At 57.4% G+C, this 17,232-nt stretch overlaps 9 protein-coding genes across 9 annotated transcripts; 6 read left to right on the top strand and 3 right to left on the bottom strand.

The window, feature by feature from the left end:
- Nucleotides 1-313: 313 nt before the first annotated feature.
- On the top strand, nt 314-913 carry PHYSODRAFT_320555 (hypothetical protein; the record flags this gene model as incomplete). The annotated part of the gene is made up of 1 exon (XM_009515632.1): nt 314-913. One exon carries the CDS (start codon nt 314-316, stop codon nt 911-913), a length of 600 nt encoding a protein of 199 aa, XP_009513927.1.
- A 143-nt stretch (nt 914-1,056) lies between these two features.
- On the top strand, nt 1,057-3,346 carry PHYSODRAFT_551899 (hypothetical protein; the record flags this gene model as incomplete). The annotated part of the gene is made up of 4 exons (XM_009515631.1): nt 1,057-1,416; nt 1,492-2,722; nt 2,786-2,878; nt 2,948-3,346. Exons 1-4 carry the CDS (start codon nt 1,148-1,150, stop codon nt 3,344-3,346), a joined length of 1,992 nt encoding a protein of 663 aa, XP_009513926.1. The 5' UTR covers nt 1,057-1,147.
- A 61-nt stretch (nt 3,347-3,407) lies between these two features.
- Nucleotides 3,408-7,240, bottom strand: PHYSODRAFT_470533 (hypothetical protein; the record flags this gene model as incomplete). Its single annotated transcript, XM_009515630.1, has 7 exons — nt 3,408-3,884; nt 3,963-4,041; nt 4,105-6,009; nt 6,208-6,347; nt 6,382-6,857; nt 6,936-6,983; nt 7,111-7,240. 7 exons carry the CDS (start codon nt 7,238-7,240, stop codon nt 3,408-3,410), a joined length of 3,255 nt encoding a protein of 1,084 aa, XP_009513925.1.
- Nucleotides 7,241-7,790: 550 nt separating this feature from the next.
- On the top strand, nt 7,791-9,203 carry PHYSODRAFT_473582 (hypothetical protein; the record flags this gene model as incomplete). Its single annotated transcript, XM_009515629.1, has 3 exons — nt 7,791-8,810; nt 8,877-8,982; nt 9,106-9,203. The coding sequence occupies 3 exons, from the start codon at nt 7,791-7,793 to the stop codon at nt 9,201-9,203; spliced, it is 1,224 nt and encodes a 407-aa protein (XP_009513924.1).
- Nucleotides 9,204-9,381: 178 nt separating this feature from the next.
- On the bottom strand, nt 9,382-10,855 carry PHYSODRAFT_551897 (hypothetical protein; the record flags this gene model as incomplete). The annotated part of the gene is made up of 7 exons (XM_009515628.1): nt 10,715-10,855; nt 10,436-10,641; nt 10,318-10,361; nt 10,153-10,244; nt 9,868-10,079; nt 9,708-9,804; nt 9,382-9,640 (listed from the first exon to the last, which is right to left on the bottom strand). Exons 1-7 carry the CDS (start codon nt 10,849-10,851, stop codon nt 9,382-9,384), a joined length of 1,047 nt encoding a protein of 348 aa, XP_009513923.1. The 5' UTR covers nt 10,852-10,855.
- Nucleotides 10,856-11,015: 160 nt separating this feature from the next.
- Nucleotides 11,016-12,419, top strand: PHYSODRAFT_252588 (hypothetical protein; the record flags this gene model as incomplete). The annotated part of the gene is made up of 1 exon (XM_009515627.1): nt 11,016-12,419. The coding sequence occupies one exon, from the start codon at nt 11,016-11,018 to the stop codon at nt 12,417-12,419; it is 1,404 nt and encodes a 467-aa protein (XP_009513922.1).
- A 213-nt stretch (nt 12,420-12,632) lies between these two features.
- Nucleotides 12,633-13,717, bottom strand: PHYSODRAFT_353332 (hypothetical protein). Its single transcript, XM_009515626.1, has one exon. The coding sequence runs from the start codon at nt 13,669-13,671 to the stop codon at nt 12,718-12,720; it is 954 nt and encodes a 317-aa protein (XP_009513921.1). The 5' UTR covers nt 13,672-13,717; the 3' UTR covers nt 12,633-12,717.
- A 313-nt stretch (nt 13,718-14,030) lies between these two features.
- Nucleotides 14,031-15,504, top strand: PHYSODRAFT_348782 (hypothetical protein; the record flags this gene model as incomplete). The annotated part of the gene is made up of 1 exon (XM_009515625.1): nt 14,031-15,504. The coding sequence occupies exon 1, from the start codon at nt 14,095-14,097 to the stop codon at nt 15,502-15,504; it is 1,410 nt and encodes a 469-aa protein (XP_009513920.1). The 5' UTR covers nt 14,031-14,094.
- A 273-nt stretch (nt 15,505-15,777) lies between these two features.
- PHYSODRAFT_343429 (hypothetical protein) lies at nt 15,778-16,962 on the top strand (the record flags this gene model as incomplete). The annotated part of the gene is made up of 3 exons (XM_009515624.1): nt 15,778-15,787; nt 15,863-16,331; nt 16,416-16,962. 3 exons carry the CDS (start codon nt 15,778-15,780, stop codon nt 16,849-16,851), a joined length of 915 nt encoding a protein of 304 aa, XP_009513919.1. The 3' UTR covers nt 16,852-16,962.
- Nucleotides 16,963-17,232: the final 270 nt, after the last annotated feature.

Raw genomic sequence — 17,232 nt, 5'->3', positions numbered from 1 at the left:
CTTCACGTCTGGCTCGGTTCAGCCATCGTCGCCCTGTTGAGCTCATCGAGCTGTCGCTCCTGTATGTCCACCCATATCAATGGTCCACTACTAGATGGACATTTCGCGCGGTCCTGCGGGACCACCAAAATCCGCTGCCGTCGTCTACATCGCCCCACGGAGACTTGCACCTTGAAGTTGGTGTCAGAGTGATGGTCGCTCGCCAGCCATTGGCTCTCCAAAAGCTCATGCGCATCATTTCTCGATTCGCCGCCCAGCGCTCAAGTCGAAGTCAGGCCTCTTCCTCCCCCCCTCCTTACTAGCTACACCAGCAATGGACGTCAAGAAGCGCGGGCTGCTGAGCGGCGTGTACGCCGGCGTGGGCGTCCTGTTCGCGGCCTCGGCCAGGTTCGACTGGCTGTCCAAGGGCGCGGCCGCCGCCTTCCTCTCGCTCGTCTGGCTGGGCTTCGTGCTGGCCATCTCGTGCACCGAGTCGTGGGTCAAGTTCCGCGCGCCCTTCATGCCGCGCCACCTGGCGCTGGACCTGGGGCGCACCATGTTCGCGGCGCTCAACTCGGTGGAGATCGGACTCTGCGTGGGGCTCTGGGTGCTGCACTACGCGGTGCCGTCCGAGGCCAGCGACGCCTTCTGGCGCCTCATCGTCGCCACCTTCCTGCTGGCCGTGCAGGCCGCGTGGCTCTACCCCAAGCTCGAGCTCACGGCCGAGTTCGCGCTCTACGAGGAGCTCAAGGAGCTGGACGACGAGAAGCTCTCGTTCAACCAGAAGATGCAGTTCGGCGAGATGCGCCACAAGGTGCAGATCCAGGACAAGCCCGCCAAGATCTACCACATCCTGTACGTGGGCGGCGAGCTCGTCAAGATCCTGACGCTCGCCAGCTTCGCGCTGCACTTCCTCAAGGCCATCCCGGCGTGAGCTGGCTGGCTGCACCAGGGCAGAGATACCTACTTGTAAGCGTTAGCATACTTTGCTCAAGATTAACCCCGTGATTGTTCAGTGATTGGTTGGATTTTGCGTGGACCCGGATCAGTTTCGCTTTGTGTGTCAATAGGTTGCATGCTGCGGCGGACCCGGTCGGCGTCGGCTTCTCTGGTGGCGCGTTGCAGGTGGCAGCGCTCTCCCCGTTGTGCGTCCAGTTACAGCAGCAGTATGGACGGTGGTGCAGCTCAAGGTTCAGATGCGGCTGCAGCGCCGGCCAAGCAGCCGCTCATCATGCAGTACTACCTGCACCAAGGTATCATCAGACCGGAGGAAGCTACGCACGTGCGGGAAACGCTCGAGGCCCCGCTTCCAGCCTGCTTTCGAGTGAACCCGATGACTTCGGTGGCTCCTCGCATCATCGACCGGTTGACCAACGAGTTCCCAGAGGCGTTCAAGAGTGTGTCGCACCTCGAAGGCCAGCCGCTGACACCGCCGAGGTGAGGCGCCTTGATTGGCGTAGGAATTGTTTGTCCTTTATGCGCTGACGATAGAATGCGTGTTGATGGATTTAGAGAGCTCTCGTGGTACTCCGCCAAGAATGGTCGGGCGTGGCAACTGGACTGCGGCAAGGCGGCGCTCTCCAGAGGTGCTCGTGACAATAGTGCAATCCAGGACTTTCGGGCTTTCCTGTTGCATCACACTGCTGAGGGAGACCTCAGTCGACAGGAGGCAGTGAGCATGGTTCCTGCACTCCTGCTGGATGTCCACCCGCACCACCGCGTCCTTGACATGTGTGCAGCTCCGGGGTCGAAGACTGCGCAGATCATGGAGGCGTTGGTCTCGGGTACGAGTGAGGCAGGAGGATTCGTTGTGGCAAACGACGCAAATGAAAAGCGTGGATACCTGCTCGTTCACCAGCTGCAACGTCTGGGACTCGATAACTTTGTTGTCACGTGCCACGAAGGACAAGATTTCCCGGGGATGTACGACAATTCGACGTTGCAGCGCACGAACGTCTTTGATCGTGTGCTGTGTGACGTCCCTTGCAGTGGAGATGGCACCATCCGCAAGAATCGCAACCTATGGGGTCGCTGGGCTCCGGGAAGCGCTCTCACTTTGCACCCGACGCAGATTGATCTCGGACTGCGAGCTGCTGCTCTACTTCGCGACGGCGGCGACTCAAGTATGACTTACTCGACGTGCTCGCTGAACCCAGTGGAGAATGAGGCAGTCGTCGCTGAGCTACTTCGACGTGCGGACGGAGCGCTCGAGCTCATGGACTGCTCCAAGATGCTTCCTGGACTCATCACGCGTCCCGGTGTTACCTCGTGGAACGTAGCTTGGCAAGCTCGCACCGCCAAGGGTGAACCTCGAGCTCCGTTGCAATGGTTTGACCGATACGAAGCTGTGCCCGACTTCTTGCAGGGCTTCCGCATCCCCCGGTCCATGTTCCCACCCGTCAGTGAAGAAGAACGCAGCGTTCTCACTCGCTGTATGCGACTTTTTCCGACGGATCAAAACACGGGTGGATTCTTCGTGGCAGTGCTCCGTAAGGTGCGTGGTGCAAGCTTGCCTGGAAAGCACCAGAGAGGTCTCGATAGCTACGAAGTCGCAGCTACGACAAGTGGAGAGCGCAAGCCTTCACGCAGAGTTCGAAAGCTAGTGGAACAGGGTGTTGACCTACCACAACCCGAGAAAAACGAGCGACCTGCCAAGGTGGCCACGCAAACGTACACGAAGCTTCGAGCCGATCACTGGGAAGAGATCAAGGACTTCTACGGCATTTCGGAGAGCTTTCCTCATGTACGTACTTCTGAAGTGATCCGGCAGGTAGGTAACGTTCACCTAACTTAACTATGTTGGCAGGAAAACCTGTACTCGCGGTCCGAAGGCACAGCGTCTGTTTGCCTCGTGAATCCTAGCATCCGCGCAGCAATTCTTGCGGGAGAGCACGCCAACGTAAGTGCATGGCACTCCTGTATCTGTTGAGCTTCTTTGGCTGATGTGCGCGTCGTTACCATTTTGTAGATCCTCGATACGGGCTTGAGGGTATTTGCTCGAGTGCAGGCTGCTGGCAAGCTGGTGTTCCGGCCCACAGAAGAGGGCCTTGAACGTCTTCTGCCATTCATCAGCAAGCGGAAGGCCCCAGCTACGACTGAAGACCTGCTTGCCATTGTGACTGTTCCTGCCAATAACACGAAGCAAGTTGCGCTGGGTTTGGAGCACTTGAGCGAACCGCTTCGACAAGCTGCTTCTGCTGTGCGGGTGGAATCGGGCGTTGGTCCCTTGCTCATGGTGTTGCCAGAATCTGAGACCAAAGCTCGCCAGCTCCCCACTGCTCTTCCTGTATGGCTTGGCGACAGGACACTGACTTTGCTGATTGACAAGCAAACTCGTGACCGCCTTGCACACAAAGCACGGGAATAGAAAGCTACGATAGATCCACCTACAGTGTTCATGCACAATAGTTCAGAGCTCATTCATATTCTCACTGTCCTGGCTTCTCGTCCGCGTTGCTAGAGATTTCACGGTTTAGTGGGGCATCTCGCGCGACTGGAGCTGTTAGGACGCCCTTGCGCTGATACTGCTCCACGAAGCTGATGAGGTCGGGGTACAGGATCGTCTTCTCCGTCACCTCCGCCGGTGGGACAGTTGAATAGGAGCCGTTGTCAAGGTGATGAATGAGGTTGTGGCGAAACTTGGGGGCTCCAGTGGCTTCGTCCAGTGCAGCTACGAAAGACGCGCAATACGTCCTCTGTCGCGACGTGTAGCGTATGAGAAAGCTGCCGACACGGTGGGGCTGACGTCGTGCCAATAGCTCCTGCGCTCGCTCGCGTGAAATGTCGCCGTGGAAAAAGCTCTGCAGACCCTCGGCACGCACGTGAAGAAGTCGACGTGCTAGCTGGAACTTTTCATCGGCTGCAAACGCCGCCACACGCTGCATGCAATCCTCCCCGTGGGCTTGCTGCGAGTTGCAAGACAGTAGACCGTTAGTATACAAGCAAGATGTGATGGCAAGCGCTTGGCTAGCTGACTTTCTTACCATCAAATGGTTGCAGGCATTGCGCACGATGTAAATCTTGGCCTTGAGTTTCTCGTCCCCTGTCGTTTCTAACTCGTAGCTGTAGGCGACACTAAATTGCGTTAGCAAACGTATTAACTATCGAGCAAGATTTCTTTCGTACTTGAGGTTGACGAACTCGAAGGCATTGCTGCGTGTGAGCGCCTGATATTCGCGTACTGCCCAGCGACCCAATCGTTCGTGCCCGGACGCCACATCGACAAAAAAATCCCCAGAGCTGTTACTGTCCTGGATCCAGTCGAGCACAGACGAGTGGAATGGTCGCAATAGCTGCGAATTTGCATCGTACCCCGCTTCGATGCAGAAGAGAGACCCAAGCACGGAACTCGCGTCACGTTGTTCGTACACATCCCATTCCAGAACGCGTGCTAATGTCGCAAGTGGCAGGGGTTCGTACGCAGCACAAAGCACCTCAAGCACCGGCCGAACACGCTGCTTGTACATATCGTGATCGGAGAAATGACTCGCGAAGAACTGCTGCAGATACGCACCCATTCCGACCGGTAGTTCAGCCAGTTCGTGAAGTCGTAGACGCCCTTCAGTGATAGCTTGCACAACATTGACAGCATACAGGAAAAGTCCTTCAGAGCGGCGTGCTATCAACTCAACCACTTGCTCCAACCCAAACTCATGGTTGTTGGCTGGGACATCAACAGCTTGTTCTGATGCTTTTGCGAAATCCACTTCGCTCAAAGGAAGTTTCGATAGAGAGAGATTGAGATATCGGCGGATATCGTGGTCATTCTCGTGCTGAAAGTGATCAATAATCACATCGGCAGGCTCGAATGCATGCAACTTGGAGAGCACGGGAGGGTCTTCTCGACTCAGCACCACTACTCGAACCCAATCCGGTAATCGCGATGCAAGCGCTGGCAACATCGACACCAAACACTCTTCATCTTTTGAGCCTCCACTCAAAGTTGGCATCGATGGTGCTGACGACGAGGAATTTGGGATCAGCCACTCGATACCGTCGATCAATAAAACCAGCGACTTGTACGTTGTAGGCCGTGCAATTGCATTGAGAGGACCAATTAGCAACTGCGAGACCAGCTCCACAAACGAAGCAACGGGGACCATCTCTTCTAAAGGTTCGTGAGACTGCAAATAGTGAGCGTACTCTGGTAGCTGGGTCGTGAGCTGGTAGGCAAGGGAGAGCACACATCGACGGGCATTGTGCGTTTGCTCATCTTCTTGTCGAGCAAAGTGGAATGCTGCGATTTCTGGACACGTTTGTACCATTTGAGCGGCCACCGAAGTTTTCCCCGAACCAATCTGACCAACTAGCCAGAAAACACGCCGATTGATCAGCTCTCCCGTTTGTGTTGAAGTCGAAAGCGTCGTTGATCCCTGGACCCACTGCTGAAATCGCTCGAATAACCATTCTCGCCCGATGAAGCGCTCTGTAAGCTGGCTGATTTGCCGCTGAAAGTTGAATGGGGCCAACAGCGAAAAAAGCCGCGCTTGCTGACCCTCATGGTCCAGCGTTCCTTCCAGCGCCGATATGAGCTGACCTTTGCGACTTTCATACCGGACAGTATTCAAACTGGCAGTAGTTTTGGAATCACCACCACTGTAATGCAGGCAGTCCGTCATATCAAGCCACTGAATCCGGCAAATGGAAAGCGGGATTTCACACGGACGCACCAGCAATGGCACAAACCCAAGTCCCGCACTCATAGCTGCTGACACGTCGTTCAAGCTGACGCCATGCGGACGCCCCACGCTCTCCGCTGTCAACAGGAGAATCATTTTTCCATCTCTTTCCACCGATGCCCATTGAAGTGCGTCTTCACGAGAACTGTTCTTGCCAGCAGATACGGCAGCACTGTCATCACATACCATGGTCAGCTCCGACAAATTGTCATGTGATGACACTGGATAAATAGAGAAACCCGCGTCAGTAAGGTCGCGGTAAATTTGCTGTGCGAGAACGAAGCAGCTGTCATCATAGCTGAGCACGTAACGAGTTTTTCGTGAAGACACAGTTGCATCTTCGTCCGAGGTACTGGGCGCAATGTCGTCGGCAGTAGCGGCGACTTTACTTGCATCATGGTCGACGCTAAGAGTACAAGGTGTCGGAGAATTAACAGCCGACATTTTTGTACCTCCTCCATTTTGCAGGATTTCATTAGACAAAGCGTGATCCTTGGTCAATTCTTCTGTGGATGTCTCAAGAAGGATGGAGCCCCCTCGTGAAGGGGACAGCGAGAGCGAAGGAGACAGCAGCCGGCGCACACTATTGCCGCGTGGTGTGTCAAGATGAGCACCATCAAAACCAGGGAAAAGACTAAGATTCGCCAGGCCAGCGACCGCAGGAACCCCATAACTCGTCATTGAATCAAACTATCATCCATGCCAAAACCACACAATCAAAGACACAGATAATCAGCGTAAACGAACCCAGCGTCAAAGTCAAAAGACGGCAAGAGGAGCCCCGTACCAATTCCAGCATCGTGTACAGCCGCTCGGCCTTCTCCAGAAAGTTTGGTGTCTCCAGGCAAGCCTTCATGAGATCTCGCCACTCGGGGCTGTCCTTCGCGTGCACCTGCTCCGCTTCACCTGGGACACAGTCGCGCATGTCGAAGAACGGGAGCATGGCGATACTCGGTGGCGGCGCGCTCTCCGCCACCATCACGAGGAAAATATTGAGCCTCAACGACGCAGCGCGCGCGACCTCATTGAGGCAGTAGCCGTCGGGTCGGCGCAGCGCATGCGGCGTCATGACCAGCAGCACTCGGCCATCTTGACCCGCGTCCCGGACCCACGACAAACCCCGAGCAATGCCCTCCTCCCAGTCGATTCCAGCTGACAGCTTCTCGATATCAAGCCACACGACGTGTCCACGCCGCTGCACTACATAGAGCAACACGAGCGAAACACCGTCAAAAATCCAACTTGAAGTTGCAGTGTAATGATTGTATCATTTCGTACGTTGTGCCTTCAGATGGAAAGCGAGAGCTTGGAACCGGTCGTGGCCGTCTGAAACACAATAAACACAATACAATAAGTGTATGTTGTGTTAGTTTGAGCTCTAGAGCGAGATGTAGGGCATAATGTGCCATTGCCATTGATGCGGCGGTCTTTTAAACGCCAAGCAGCTGCTCACACGAGAGGAAGATCTTGAGCCGAGCGCTGGGCGTGTACTGCAGCGTGTGCACGCAAGCGGTGGCGGCTGGCTGGCTTCCTGGCTCCCCTGCGTCGCCCTCAAGGCGAGTCACCGACCCGCCGCCGTGCATCCTTTATTTGCTTCAAGATTGTGGTCAAAAGTCTCCGCTACTTTGGCGCAATTTGAAGGCGTAAAATTCAAATTCAAATCGAAAATTCGCTTCAAATTTCGCGGCCAGAGAGACATTCGATTCGATTGACTCCCCTGCCCATGGATGTACGTCTACCTGGCAGCCTTGGCAGCGTCCTGCCCTACCCAGACGTCGCCGTCTAACCTCTAGTGTGCGTACCCATGTGCAGTCCGACGACGGCGCGCGACGGCGCGGCTGCAACTGCAAGAAGTCGAGCTGTCTCAAGCTCTACTGCGAGTGCTTCGCCGCCAGCGGCCGCTGCAGCGAGCGCTGCCAGTGCGTGGGCTGCAAGAACCAGAGCCACAACCAGCAGGAGATCGCGCAGGCCATCCAGGCCATCGAGAAGCGCACGCAGAAGGCCTTCCGCCCGTCGCTGCCGGCTGCCAGAGCCTCCGAGACGGAGCCGGCGCCCGAGCCAGCGAGTCGCGTCCCTGTCAGCTCCTCGACGACACCCGCTACCTTCCCGGCTGAGAGGAAGGCGGCTATGGCTATGGCCGGGACGTCGCCCAGGCCTATATGCGCCTGCAGCGACGGCAAATGCTCCGGTGACTGTCCGTGCTTGGCTCTCTTTGGGGCGTGCTCGCCTCATTGCCAATGCAAAGGCTGCCAGGTGCAGACCCAACCAGAGAGAACGAAGGGATGCAGCTGCAAGAAGTCCAATTGCCTTAAGCTCTACTGCGAGTGCTTGGCGGCGCAGCGCATGTGTGACCATCTCTGCAATTGTGAAGGATGCAAGAACTGCCAGGAGACGCTGGCGGAGCGAGAGCGGGCAGTGGCTGCGATCCTCGAGCGCAACCCGTTGGCGTTCCTGCCTAAAGTTGCGAGTGGATCGAGTCAGCACTTGAGAGGATGCAATTGCCGCAAGAGCGGATGCATGAAGAACTACTGCGAGTGTCATCAGGCTGGAGTGGCGTGCACGTCGCGATGCGCGTGTCACCAGTGCCGAAACACAGAGACGTTCGTGTCCGCCAAGAAGATGCTGGTGTTTGCAGGTGTGAGTGCTGATGACAGCAGTCTTCGGGTTACGTTGGATCGGCCATCGCAGCGGAAAATCGTAAAGCGACCAGCTCGCAGCAACGCTAAGGCTGCAAGCGCACAGAATGGAATGCAGACTCCGACCAACGCCTCGACTCAAAGGCCTTCGGCTTTGGAGCTGCTGTCACGAAGTGCCCCAGTCGCACACTCGAAGTTGTATCAACGGAATGACTCCTCTATGGACGGACTCCCGCCGACCACGCCAACTAAACGGCCGTCTAGCATCATGGAACACTGCCACACAGCAGGTGGAGCTGTGGTCACACCGACCTTCGCAAAAAGGAAGTACACAAGACGGAGCTTCACAAGACTACCATTCATGGACCGGATTCAGGAGGCAGCAGCTCAACCAGTCGTTGATCTTCCCAATGTTGAAGACGTGGTGGTCAATGTGTACGACGCTAGGAGCACGGAAGGTGTTGGTGATCCAGAACTCGCCATTCTCAGCCGAGCTCTGCTGCACACTGCAATGACCGTGGAGCTTGCAGAGGAGGAGAAGGAAGCTGCAGATACCCCGGAGGACCAAACACCAGTGAAGCAGCCAGCGGAAGGTCTTAAAATTAATCCTCGGCGTGTGAGTGACGTCAGCGACGGCCGTGAAGCGCTGTCTCCTACGGCTGCAGGGTTGTTCTGCGAAGAAGAATTCAGTGACGCTATTGGTGACGATGACAGCCCCCAAGCAATGGAAGTGGAGACAAACGGAAATGGTGTGCCGTCGGGGTCAAAACCTGACGATGAAAACCGAAACCCCAAGCCTTCCAAGGACCAAGACCGCTCAAAGAGTTTAAGTGCTATGCAAGAACGCGCCGTGCTCCAGGAATTTAGTGTTTGGCTTAGAAATCTAGCAGCTGGGGTACCTTCGCATTAATAAGCGACCTCGATATTAACACCACCGCTTTGAAGGAGGGTAGCCCTGGACACTGGTACCTCAGATAACGCAGCCAGTATGAAAACAAAGTTCTATTTACCAAGGATTTGTCTTTCGGCGCTAAGCCTACCGGTGGATACACGGAATGGGGGGCTAGTGACCGCTGTTTGGACTTTGTTTACAGGCTGGAGTCGTTGATGCCTTCGCGCTTGTAAATGTGCTTGATGGCCTCGTAGACGCCGTCGACAGTCACATCAGGCTTGTGTTCGGGATCCTTGGAACCGTCGTAGATACCCGTGCGGACGAGCACAGAAGTCCACTCGTCTCCGGCGTTGTTGGCGCCCTGAATGTCTGACAGCGGGTTGTCGCCGATGCCATACATGTGCTTGAGCGGCTGCGATTGCCCGGAGATGGAATTGAGGAGGCGTTCCGCGTAGCTGTAAATTGCATACCAAGTTAGCGATCAAGGCTTCAAACCGGATCATCATTGAGCAATTCACGTACTTGTACGTGACGGTGTGAGGCTTGCCGTAGTTGGTAAGTTCGAGCGTGCGCCCGGTGAGGTCTTCATACAGCAGCTTCAAGCACCTCGTGAACGCTCCTGTGAATGGAAGACGTTAGCACCGCTTGCTACCACACAATCCAGCATAGAGAACGCCAATACCTTGTGCGAAGCGAGGAAATGGGTATGCACCACTGAAGATGAAGTCATCGTTGCTCACGAAGAGCGGCGTCTGCTTTCCCGAAGGGTTTCCACTTCCAGGCGGGTCGCCTCCGATGAGCACGTCGACGGCAACCTGGATCTCCGGGGCCCAGTTAGTCGGGTCGTGCATCACGATGATAGCCTCGATGGGCTCCTCATGACGCGGAGCAAGCCTTCACAAATACAGACAGCAAGTCCTCAGTCGCCACATAGCAACTCCCATCGATCAAGGAAATTTTAACGCACCTCTGTTCGTAGTGGTTGAACGGATACTGCATTGGGTGGTGGTGCAGCAGGTCCTCCACACGCACAACCTTCTTAAACCCGTAGCATTTCGCCTACCAAGAACAACTCAACAGTAATGTTATCAATCCGTGCTAGTTCATCACTGTCGGCCTTTGGTGTACGTACCACATTCCAGACGTCGTACGAGCCCAAAATCAACACCCGCTTGTCTGCAGAAGCACTCAAACCGTCAGCAAACCCCACATCAGTAGCAATAACGCCCTCGGTGTCAGCTCCCGCCCACCTCCATAGGTCTCGGCGATCTCGCGCATGGGCGTGTGCGAGAGGATCATGTGCTCCGGGTTGATGGGCAGGTCCAGCACCTTGCTCAAGTTCTTGGCCTTCTCCTCCTCCATGCAGCCACCGCCGTTGGTCAGGAAAATGTGCGGCACACTTTTCTCACGCAGACTTTGCAGCACGCGCTTGGCCTTCAGGAGCTCGTGGCCACCGCTGCCATACCAACAGAAAATAACGATAGCATCAGCACAATATAACAATAGAGACCACTTTCATCTTCTCCCACCGAATCAAGACGCCGTCGATGTCAAACGCGATACCGAACGACGGAGCAGAAGACGCTACACGCGAGGCATCCGACGCCACGGAGTAGGCCCGCGCGCTGCGCCTGCTTAGCGAGCGCACGAGCGGAGAGCGCCACATCCTCGACCCCAGATCTAGAGCAGTTGTGGCGTACGTCAGTCGCTAAAAAACCGATTACGTGCGCCACACCACTTATTGACACAACTTTATGTACGCCTTGCGTATCAGAGCTCCTCGCCAATCGCAGCACTTCATATCATTGCAGCCGAGCCCAAGCAGCCAAGATGGAGCTGGTCGTCGGGTGCGTGGGCAAGCCCAGCGCCGGCAAGTCGACGTTCTTCAACGCCGTGACGGATGGCAAGGCCAAGGTGGGCAACTTCCCGTTCACGACCATCGAGCCGAACGAGGGCATCACGTACTACATGACGCCGTGCCCGTGCCTGGACAAGGACAAGACTTCGGTGTGCGCGCCGCGCTACGGCAAGTGCGAGCAGGGCACGCGCTACATCCCCGTGAAGCTGCTGGACGTGGCCGGCCTGATCCCCGGCGCGTCTGAGGGCGCGGGCCTCGGCAACAAGTTCCTGGACGACCTGCGCCACGCGCAGGTGCTGATGCACATCATCGACGTGTCCGGCCACACGAACGAGAAGGGCGAGGAGACGGTGGGCTACGACCCCATCAACGACGCCGACTGGCTGGACACGGAGATCCACCAGTGGGTGTTCAACAACCTGTGGAAGCGCTGGACGTCCATCGCCAGGAGACACAAGGCCACCAAGAGCAGTCTCCAGAACACGTTTGTCGGACAGCTGTCGGGCTACGGAGCCACGCCGTCGCTTGTGAGCAAGGTGCTGGATCGGCTCGGGCTTAAGGAGCCGCTGGACCTCACGACGTGGGTGGAGGACGACGTGCACAACTTGGTCAAGGTGTTCCTGGACATCCGATTTCCGACCGTGCTGGTGCTGAACAAGGCGGACCAGGGAGACGACACGGATCGCAACATCGAGAAGATCGTCGAGAAATACGGCAGCGACCGCTGCTTCGTGGCGAGCGCGGCTGCTGAGTGCTTCTTGCGCGCGGCCAATAAGCAGCGCTTCATTCGCTACGAGCCGGGCTCGATGTTCTACTCGACGCTAGAGGACGACGATGAGGAGCAAGCCAAGGCCGATGCTGAAAAGGGACTGGGTCCGCTCAAGCCGATCGAGAAGAAGATTCACAGGCGTCTGGAGCGTATCTCCGATATGGTGCTGTTCCGCTACGGCAGCACCGGAGTTCGGGCTGCCATTAATGCGGCCGTGGAGCTCGCCGATGTCGTGGTCGTATACCCGGTCAAGTCCCTCAAGAGCTTCGCCACCAACACCACGCCCGGAGCGACAAACAAGGGCATCTTCGCCGACGCGGTGATTGTGAAACGTGGCACTACTATCAAGGAGCTGGCGCTCCGTGTCTCGCAGTTTATTGGATCCAATCTCGCGTACGCCGAAGGCGAGGATGGTCGGAGACGCGCCGAAGACGAGCCCATCACGAATAACAACCTCATCATCAAGTTCACGACGACCATTGCTTCGTCGACCATGGCTCCCTCGGACACGTCTGCAGCAGATAAGGACGGCAAGAAGGGAGGCAAGAAGGGAGGCAAGGCTGGAGCTGCCAGTGCGGGCGGTGCTGGCGACGACAGCTACGAGTAGAGAGAGAGATAGACACGCAAGCTATCAACGAATGCTAACACACAGTTCGCTTTCGACGGATAGAGGCCGTACTGAAATTTTGCTAAGCTCAATCATTAAGATTGAGCCTCAATGTAGCACAGCGTGGCGCATCATAGACGTATGCTCTTGGCGACCTGTGTACATACCAGTAACGAACAAGACGAAGACCAGCAAAATTGAAACAAGAAGTAGTGGTGAAGGTTTCACAAATCCTTGATTTGGGTTTCTGTTAGCAACGCTAAGCTAGAGGGTGCGTAAGCAGGTCAGGAGACTACGCTTAGTAGTCCTCGTCGCCGCCGAACATGTCCATGCCGCCGCCCATGTCGACCTCCTCTTCCTCCTCAACGGCCTCCTCCTTCTTCTCCTCGGCGGCAGCGGCGCCACCAGCGGGGGCAGCCACGGCGAAAGCCGACGGGTCGGCCAGGAAGGCCTTGAAGGGCTCGGCCTTCTCGAACGAGAACTCCTCGCACTCCACAGCGACAGCGACCAGGTCCTTGAAGGCGTTGGCGATTGAGTGGGGGATCGAGGCGAGCGTGGGCAGGCCCAGCTCCAGCGACATGGCAGCCACGTTGCGCAGGCCAGCCACGAACTTGGCGCAGAGGTCGGCCTCCGTCAGGTCCAGGACAGCGGGGTCGAAGATCGAGCCGTTGTCGTACACCTGCTCGATCACCAGACCGTACGAGAACGGCTTGATGTCCAGCTTCTGCAGCAGAGCAGCCTCGGAGTTGCCGACCTTCTCGCCCTTGCGGGTCAGCAGCACCTCCGTGACGATCTCAATCTGACCCTTCTGAATCTTGGTGGCGATCTGCAGGGCCTGGAAGAAGGACGTCTGACCGGGGTCGGCGCCCGTGGGTCCGGGGGGCACGATGACGTCCACCGGGGCGATGGAGCCGACACGGGCCGGGGCGGGCACACGGTTGGACTCGAGGATCTCACGGATCTCGGCCAGGTCGTCGTTCGTGAACACGAAGCCGACGTTGCCCTTGAGCAGCGGGATGAACTGCTCGAGCGGGTGGCCCGGGTTCTTCTTCACGAAGTTGTGGAACACCTTGCGCATGAGCGTGTTCTTGCCCATGAGCACCTCGGCGCGGCCGCGGAGCACCAGACGGATCTGCTGCATCTGGGCCGAGCCGACATTGTCCACGCCCACCAGGAAGATGCGCGTGTAGTTCTCGAGCAGAGCCTCGAGCTTCTCGAAGTACTCGAGCTTACGTTCCTGAGAGAGACCCATGGCGAAGGAAAACGCAGTCGCTTTAACCAGTTAAGGAGACTTGCGCTTGGATTTGGAAAGTAAGTCCCATCAGCGAGGGGCGGGGCGTCAACGCGGCAACGCCCCCAAAGCCCTCGCTTCCACCAGTTCCGCGAGCAGCTCCGTTTAGCGGATAATGAGGGGCGAGCTCCCCATCATATGTTCGCCGCATCTACCGAGTTGTATGTGGTATACAATTCGAGAGGTTGGGTTTTGAGCCAGGGGTTACACGAGAAGCGTACCCCATCTGGGTATCTTCACGAGGGTACGTTGCGTACCCACGCTTACGTGGTGTGGTGCATACTCTGGCCAAGTGTCCGTTCATTTCTAGGGGCAGATCCGAAGTGATATCATCCGAGCTTTCGTGCCTCTCCTTCTGCTCCCCGTCCCGATCCCTCTGCAGCCATGTCGGAGGCACTCGCGAGCCGCGTGGTGCTGTACGTGCACGAGCTGCTGCACTCGCCTGCAGCCGACGAGCTCATGGTGCACGCGCACCGTCTGTTCGCTCGCATGGGCTTCCCGGAGCCGTACCCAGACGCCGAGCGCCTGGCCATCGCGCTGCTGACGGGCATCTTCACGCTGCTGGCCTACTTTGTGCTCTTCGGCAAGCGCCACCGCCGACGGAGACAGGTGCTGCAGAAGGAGCTGGACGAGGCCTATCAGAAGGTGCAGGAGCTGCAGGACCGCATGGCCATGATGGAGGTGGAGGAGCGCGAGGCGCCCCCCAAGGAGCAGATCCGCATCTGGATGGACGGCGCCTTCGACATGATGCACTACGGCCACATGAACGCCTTCCGCCAGGCCAGGTCGCTCGGCACGTACCTGGTCGTGGGCGTCAACGACGACGAGTCCATCACGGCCTGCAAGGGCGCGCCTCCCGTGCTCAACAACGAGGAGCGCATCGCCTCCGTGGAGGGCTGCAAGTTCGTGGACGAGGTGGAGCCGCACTGCCCCTACATCATGAACGAGGAGTACCTGCAGCGCATGATCAAGAAGCACCGCATCGACTACGTCGTGCACGGAGACGACCCGTGCATCGTGGACGGCAAGGACGTGTACGAGTCGGCGCAGAAGCTCGGCAAGTACCGCACGATTCCTCGCACCGAGGGCGTGTCCACGAGCGACATCCTCGGCCGCATGCTCGTGATGCACAAGACCCACCACACGCACGACCACTTCGCTGCCAACGGCCAGTTGTCGTCGCGCATGCTGCAGGACAAGGCCAAGGAGCGTCCATCCAAGTTCCTGACCACGAACCGCATGCTGCGCCTCTTCTCCGTGGGCAACCACGAGCCGCAGAAGACGGACAAGATCGTGTACATCGACGGCGCCTTCGACATGTTCCACGCCGGCCACGTCGAGATTCTGCGTCTCGCCAAGCAGCAGGGCTCGTACCTGATCGTGGGTGTCCACAACGACAGCGTCGTGAACGCCCACCGCGGCCTCAACTACCCCATTATGAACCTTCACGAGCGCGTGCTCAGCGTGCTGGGCTGCAAGTTCGTGGACGACGTGCTCATTGACGCGCCGTGGCAGGTGACGCCCGAGATGATCGCGTCGCTCAACATCTCCGTCGTCGTGCACGGCACGCACCGCGACCAGCACCACCTGCCCGAGTTCTCGCTCGAGGAGCACTACGAGCACGCGCGCAAGGCGGGCATCTTCAAGCTGATCCAGAGCCCCAACAAGCTGGACGTCAACGACATCGTGGGCCGCATCAACGACAACCGCGAGCGCTTCGAGAAGAAGTTCGTGAGCAAGATGAAGTCCGAGGAGGAGTACTACGCGGACCGCTATGGCAAGAACAAGAAGTAGGAAGGGAAACCCGTAGTAGGCCGCACCCGACTGGCTATTTGCTGGCTGGTTGGTAGGTAGTATCGCGTAGGAATGGGCCTTTGCACCGCTAGTTGACGACATGTATCGCTCAGTTCATTTGCATTGCCTCGACCATTGCATTGCATTGCAGTAACTTCAACCGTTACGGACGCCTTGCCACGTCAGGTTCTCTCGTCCGACAATCACTTTTAGATTAGATCCCCTGCCCAGCGACGGACAGCAAGACTATCGCTCGTCACTTTAGAATTTTCCATGCTTCGACGTGAGTATCCTTGCCGCACCATTTTCCCTCCTTGCAGACGCTGGCCCTAACGCCCCTCTCGTGCTGTTGTCGCAGGTGCCGTGCTGTTGCATCGGTCCGTTCGCGCGCTTCCTCGCCAGCAAGTCGCCGCTCTCGCCCGGAGGCAGAGCTTTTTGATCGCTCGAAGTAGTGAGCGCGTCGCCCGTCTACAGTCCGCCCCCGACGCCGGTCGCTCCCTAGCGCTACTGTCGCTCTCTGCTCTCGCCCTGGCCTCCGCGTCCTGCGCCCCTAAACTGCCGATGGAGTCCGCTGACGCCGTGAAGGCGGAGGAGCTGTACAATGACAACGGCTTCGACCGCCGCGAGCTGCTCGCCAAGCTCAAGGAGATGCACGCCGCCCACCCGGAAGACGTGGGCGTGATCTGGCGCCTCACGCGCGCCGCCTACGACGTTTCCAACCTCAAAGCCACCAGCGCCGACGAGAAGAAGGAGCTCACGTACTACGCGCGCGACATCATCCACAAGGGCCTTGACCTGACAAAGGACGTGGCGGCAGTGCACAACTGGTACGCAGACGACCGAGGCGACCAAGGGGCTCCCTGCTACTACTGGTGCTGCTACTGACTGACACTATGCTGTATTTGCCGCAGGTACGGCATCATCCTGTCATCTATCGGAGACTATGAAGGCTCCAAGGTGTCGATTGCCAACTCGTACGTGATCAAGAACCACTGGGAGACGGCGGTGAAGCTCAACCCGACCAACCCCACGACGTACTACCTGTTGGGCCGCTGGTGCATCGCCATCGCCGACCTGTCGTGGCTGGAGCGCAAGGCGGCGGCGGTGCTGTTCGGCACCCCGCCCGAGTCGTCGTATGACGAGGCGCTGAGCTTCCTGCTCAAGTCGGAGGAGCTGGCACCCGACTCGTGGAAGAAGCGCTCGCTGCTCATCGCGCAGGTCTACCAGAAGAAGAGGGACTACGCCACGGCCAAGGACTGGGTCAACAAGGCGCTGTCCATCCCTGTGGCCGTCGAAGAGGACGAGATCGCCCACGAGGAGGCCCAGGCGCTGCTCAAGAAGCTCTAGACGACGGATCTGTGACTGCACATCGAGCAGACGCCCAAGGGGTCGTCCTTAGTTTCGAGTACATTTCGCGGACGTTCGAGTAAAGAGTAATATACTCGGACTTTCGAGTACATATACTTCTTTTGAACTCGTGCGTTGCGTTAGCTTCCAGCTACTGACTCCACGGGATGGCATTCACGAACGTAAATAACGTACTACTAGCCCTTTAGGGCAACTTGCTGATGTTTTCTGCTCGGTGATGCTTAAGTTTTCAAGACGAGAGCTGCTTTCAAGTACGGTAATACAAGTCTAGCTCGTACTTTCAGTAGGTCCCATTGCAGTGAGCGTGCCATGATCCTTTTATTAGCAGTAATCGTCGAACAGGACTTCACACTTTCGCAT

This window comes from Phytophthora sojae, assembly GCF_000149755.1.
Source record: "Phytophthora sojae unplaced genomic scaffold PHYSOscaffold_1, whole genome shotgun sequence".
Lineage (NCBI taxonomy): Eukaryota > Oomycota > Peronosporomycetes > Peronosporales > Peronosporaceae > Phytophthora > Phytophthora sojae.
The sequence above is the reverse complement of the archived record's forward strand: the minus strand, read 5'-3'. Positions and strand labels throughout refer to the sequence as shown.